Source organism: Nicotiana sylvestris, chromosome 10, assembly GCF_000393655.2.
Source record: "Nicotiana sylvestris chromosome 10, ASM39365v2, whole genome shotgun sequence".
In the NCBI taxonomy this organism is placed as follows: domain Eukaryota; kingdom Viridiplantae; phylum Streptophyta; class Magnoliopsida; order Solanales; family Solanaceae; genus Nicotiana; species Nicotiana sylvestris.
In genome coordinates, this window is record NC_091066.1 from 145,682,874 (window position 1) to 145,688,873 (window position 6,000).

Genomic DNA, 6,000 nt, shown 5'->3' on the forward strand with positions numbered 1-6,000 from the left:
CTCTTGCAATAGTAACACCCAACGAATCAGGCGTGGCTTAGATTCTTTCTTTTCTATTAAGTAACTGAGAGCTGCATGGTCAGTATATACAATTACCTTGGGCCCTATCAGGTAGGATCGACATATTAGTTCGAACGATTGCTCCCAATTGGGGGCAACAATGATGGGTGATGTGACCAGTCTCTTTTTTAACTCCTCAAATACTACCCTGCAATCATCAGAAAACAAAAACGGGTGATCTTTTTCTAACAACTTACAGAGGGAGTTGGCGATTTTGGAGAAGTCTTTTATGAACCTCCGGTAAAAACCGGCATGTCCAAGGAAGCTTCTGATGGTTTTGACTGAAGTTGGTGGAGGCAGCTTTGCTATTACATCAACTTTCGCGCGATCCACCTCTATTCCCTTACTTGACACCCGGTGCCCCAAGACTATGCCTTCTTGTACCATGAAATGGCACTACTCCCAGTTCAGAACCAAGTTAGTCTCGATGCACCGTTTCAGCACACGTGTCAGATTTATCAAGCACTCATCAAATGAATTCCCCACCACTGAGAAGTCATCCATGAACACCTCTATTATGTACTCAACCATGTCAGTGAATATGGCCATCATGCACCGTTGGAATGTGGCAGGTGCGTTGCATAGGCCAAAGGGCATCCGTCTAAAGGCATAAATGCCATACGGGCATGTGAAAGAGGTCTTCTCTCTGTCTTCCGGTGCAATGGAGATCTGATTGTACCCTCAATACCCATCCAGAAAATAGAAGCGTGACCTCAATGCCAATCTGTCCAACATCTGATCATTGAAGGGAAGTGGGAAGTGGTCTTTCCGGGTGGCTAGATTCAACTTTCGATAGTCCATACAAATTCTCCATCCTGTGACGATTCTTGTTGAGATCAATTCATTATTGTCATTTGTCACAACCGTCATGCCACCCTTTTTAGGAACACATTGCACTGCGCTCACCCAACTACTGTCAGAGATTGGGAAAATAATTCCTGCATCCAACCACTTTATCACCTCCTTCTTCACCACTTCCTTCATGTTGGGGTTCAGTCTCCTTTGATGTTCCCTGGAAGGTTTGTGCCCCTCTTCCAGCAGAACCTTGTACATGTAGTAGGCGGGGCTAATCCCCCTGATGTCTGCCATGGTCCACCCTATGGCAGTTTTGTATTCCTTTAGTACCTGTAAAAGTTTTTGAACCTGCACATCTAACAAACTAGATGAGATAATAACAGGTAATGTGGAGTCAGGTCCTAGAAATTCATACCTGAGGTGGGCTGGCAATGGCTTTAACTCCAACTTTGATGGTTCTTCAATGGATGACTTGGCTGGAGGAGTTTCTCTCTTTTCTAAGTGCAAGGGCTCAAACTCTAGATTTGTCTCCCGGAACCCTCTACCTTCCAATGCCAACACCCATTCCGCCAAATCCTCACCATTCACTTCATCTAAGTTCATCAAACATGCAGCAAGGGGGTCCTCAATTGTCAACACCTCATCATCAGACTCTATAATAACATCCACGGCATCAATAAGAGAGCAATTGGCGAACTCGCTTGGTCACCTCATAGACTTCTGCACATTGAACGTTATTTCCTCATCATTAAGTCTCATTTTGAGCTCCCCAGTCTCACAGTCAATCAGAGCTCTCCCCGTGGAAAATAATGGTCTTCCTAAGATTATAGGAATCTCTTCATCCACTTTGCAATCCAAGATCACAAAATCTACAGGGAACACAAATTTCCCCACCTGAATCAGCACATCATCAAGGATACCGAATGGACGCTTCACAGTCCTGTCGGCCAGTTGCAACAACATAGAGGTAGGTCTAGCTCTCCCAATGCCCAACCTCTTATACATAGCCAGGGGCATGAGATTAATGCTAGCCCCTAAATCACAGAGTGCCTTAGCAAAGGCAAAATTCCCAATAGTGCATGGAATTGTAAAGCTACATGGGTCAGACAGCTTTTCAGCAATAGGTCTCGTCACCACTGCACTACAGGTCTGAGTAAGTGTAACCGTAGCCAAGTCTTGAAAATCAAATTTCCGGGACATCAAGTCCTTCATCATTTTTGCGTACCCAGGCATCTTCTTTAAAGCTTCAATCAGTGGAATATTTACCTGGATTTGTTTGAGCATTTCAAAGAACTTTTTATACTGCTCCTCCTTTTGATACTTGGCTAGCCTCTGTGGAAAGGGTGCAGGAGGTCTCTTCTTCCCAATCACTTGGGACTTCTCTTTATCAGATTCTATTTCAACTACTGGCTCTTCAACTGACTCAGCTACTTTCTCGGTCTTTTGCTGAATGTTCTTTTCTTCCTGAGCAGGTTGGACTGTCACTTTTGTCAGTATCATAGACTCATCCAGCTCAATGGGCACTGGAATGAATGTCTCAGCCTGTATATTTTCTCGAGCTCTCTCTTGTTCTACATCTAGATCCCTGCCATTACGGAGACTCACCGCCATCAGCTGTTTTGGGCCCTGATCTTTTGGATTAATTTGGGTGTCTGCAGGTAATGTCCCCTGAGGACGATTGTTCAGAGACATTGAAATTTGGCCCAATTGCACTTCAATATTTTTGATTGCTGCGTCATGTGTATCTACTCTTTCATTTATTTTTGCATTGGACCCAATCACATGCTGCATCATTGCTTCAAGTCTTGTGAACCCATCTTCTTGCCTTTCACCATGTTGTTGCTGAGGTGGGAGATACCCTTGCTGCTGATTGTTGTACCCCTGTGGTCTTGGATAAGGTGTCATATTGTTGGGAGGTCTCATACCTCCCATGTTTCCAGCGTTGTACTGTGGTTGAGGTGGTCTGTATGGCTGCTGAGTTTGCTGACCCCAGTTCTGATTGCCCTATCTCTGGCCTCTATAGTTTGACACATAGTTCATGTCCTCAGGGTGCTGATGATAATGATCATGTTCAGTATTCCACGGATTACCAATTGGCTGACTAATGCAAGATGTGCACAAGCCCCCATTGGTAGTATCTACAATGTGCACTTGCTGTTTCTGCCCCGATTCCTTTACCTTTTTGGTGAGTATGCTCATCTGTGTCAAAAGAGTCGCCACATTTTCAGCCATGGAATTTGATGGGTCAAAAGGCACTGAGTGTACCACTGGAGTGATAGGTGCATTCCTCGTCGTCCACCCCAAATTATGAGCCATTTTGTCAAGCAGACTCCCACCTTCGCTCCAAGTTTTGCTCAAAAATGCCCCACCAGCTGAGGCATCTACAATGTTCTTCATGTTATCTGACAGTCCCATGTAAAACCGTTGTCCCAACATCTGATTTAGAATACCATGGTGTGGACATATAACCAACATTCCTTTAAACCGGCTCCATGTCTCATGCAGTGTCTCCATTGGTTTCTGTTTAAAGCTCATGATCTCATCAATTTGTTGAGCTGTTTTATTGGGCGAGTGCAACTTGATGTGAAATTGCTTGACTAACTCATCCCATGTTTCTATAGAGTTTATGGGGAGTGAGTTTAGCCAGACCTGAGCAGCTCCTGTCACCAAGAATGGAAATAATAACAGTCTGATTGCTTCCAAAGTTATGTTGGGTTTCCTTTGAGTTTTGCAAATCGACGGGAAGTTCTTCAAGTGCTGTTGAGGATCTTCGGCTGGTGTCCCAGAAAATAGTCCCTTGTTTTGCAGCATGTTGTTCGTGATCTCGAACGATTCAGCTTGTATCGCGGGCACAACAATGGCAGTGGTCAGATTGTCAGCTGTGGGTTGTGCCCAGTCAAATAGTGCAGCCTCAGGCACAGGAGGTTCCCTATCTCTGACGTTTCCGTTGACGTTGTCTACGTTACCCATGTCAATTTCGAGGTTGTGTATTTGATAAGGTTGTTGAAGTCTTTTGTTGGAACGGTTCAATATCCGGAATGTTTTCTCGGGGTCTGAGAGTCCTTCAAGTAATTCTCCAGTCCTGGTAGAGTTTCTAGGCATACGCCTATGCAACCACGTCAACAACCGTCAAAATTTTCAATAAAAACTTGGTGTAGAGAAGACTGACTATACAAAGATTTTTTTGTATTTCTATCAATGGTAATTGATAATTCTGTTAAATCCCCGGCAACGGCGCCAAAATTTGATCACGCCCAACTATGCCTTATATAAAGGACAATGCGGACGTTGCAAATATAACCCGAGTATTACGCCCAGGGTCGAATCCACAGAGAGTTAACCTATCAATCACAATCTTTAGATCCACTAAACTCTTGAGAACCAATTTCTCAAACTTTTGAATCACAGTTGATGGTGTCTTTAATAACTAAAATTGCAATTAAATAAACAGCTGTAAACTAAGGATGCTAAGGTTGTAAACAATAATGAGAAAACGCTAAGGTAATGACTTCCTCTATTGATGGAATCCCTTCTGTTTATGCTTCATACAAATTGACCAACACACCTCTATCAATCATGAACACTTTTCTAACTGTAACTCTCTCCCGAGTAATCATAGTAATATACTATTTCACTCTCCCGAGATATACTAGGTAGCTTTAATTAACACAGTTCACTTAAGATTGCACCCAAGGCTTCGTTATCCCTAATCCCACCTTTAAACCAGCAGTTATAGATCCCTCTTATACTTTGGGAGTGGTGTGCGTCAACAATAACCTAAATATGCACTCTCTCCCGAGTTATGCACACTAAATAGGTACAGCTAATTGAGGATCTTGTCAATTAACTACAACATACACATAGTTGAACAAATACAGATTGAGACTAGCAATTTGTATTAACATAAACAAGAAGTTCATCCTCAAATAGGTTCCATCAAAACCTTAGACAAAGGATTTAGCTACTCATAACTATGAGTAAATAAACTAAAACAATATTCATCATAAAACTTGCAAGAAAAATAAAGAGAAGAAGAAACCAAGATGTTTTGGGTGATCTCTCACACTTGTTCTTCTTGCCAAAATTACTCTCCAAAACAATACATGCCTCTCTTGGGCGGAGTCTAATGTTTAATATAGGGTTTTTGGCTAAATATCCCGTGTTTTGCACTTTAGTCCCTTAAGTTCTCTGCCTCCGCCGCGGTTCTGCCGCGGTCGCAGTCAAACCGCGGCCAAACTTGCTCTCTAATTCTCACTTTGTCTGCAGCCTTCTTCTACTGCGGTTCTGCCGCGGTCGTGGTGGAACCGCGACAGTACTCTTTCAGTTATGACTTGAGCTGTTTCGCGTGGTTTACTTGACGGAATTTTACGATCAGCCTCTTTTTCTCTATATTTGACCCCAAAAGTACTCCATAGCCTTCTCTGGTCATATATAACCTGCAAAACATGAACAACACTAATAAGAGCATTTTGTTATCACGTTTATCATCCAAACTATACCAGAAGGTGGTTATTTAGGGCCTAATTATAGTTAAATTCACCTCTTATCATCTAGCTTTGTAACAATTTTTTTTATTTTCTGGACAAGGATGAGTTCTTAGTGAGAACTCTAAATTCTTCTATAATTTGCGTCCATACATATAATGATGATATGAAAACACCACCTAGTCAGAGGTAAAAAGATGCGGTAAAAGAGAACTAATTTTCTAGTCCTACAAAGCAACTTACTTGATGTTCTTGTAAAATGTAGCAAATTCCAGTGGAACATGTTGCTCCAAAAATCACAACAAACTTTAATAAGCAAGCAAATAATCAAATGCCCATCCATCATGACAAACAAATAATCAAATGCTCATCACGCATTTGTTCCAAAGATAAGTGAAGCATTGTTCAGATTAAGAGTTCTTACAGATGAAGAGTTTTTTCTTCTTCTGGAAATGACAGGTCATTGGAACGGTTGAAAGTGCCGTAGATTCCTGCTCTAAACGTCGAGGTTCTAATGTGTTTTCCCAACAGTTACAATCCATAACTGTAAAAAGGTGACTATTGAAGTTTTAACAGAGCAAAGTTTTTTAAAAGGTGCGCAAGAAGAAAATGGCAAAATTATAAGGAAAAAGATAAATATAAAACTTGGGATAGGAGAGTG

General features: G+C 42.0%; 1 protein-coding gene across 1 annotated transcript; it reads right to left on the minus strand.

Annotated features, from left to right (window-relative positions):
• Window positions 1-1,560: 1,560 nt before the first annotated feature.
• LOC138880082 (uncharacterized) lies at window positions 1,561-2,787 on the minus strand. Its single transcript, XM_070159735.1, has one exon. It carries the CDS (start codon window positions 2,785-2,787, stop codon window positions 1,561-1,563), a length of 1,227 nt encoding a protein of 408 aa, XP_070015836.1.
• Window positions 2,788-6,000: the final 3,213 nt, after the last annotated feature.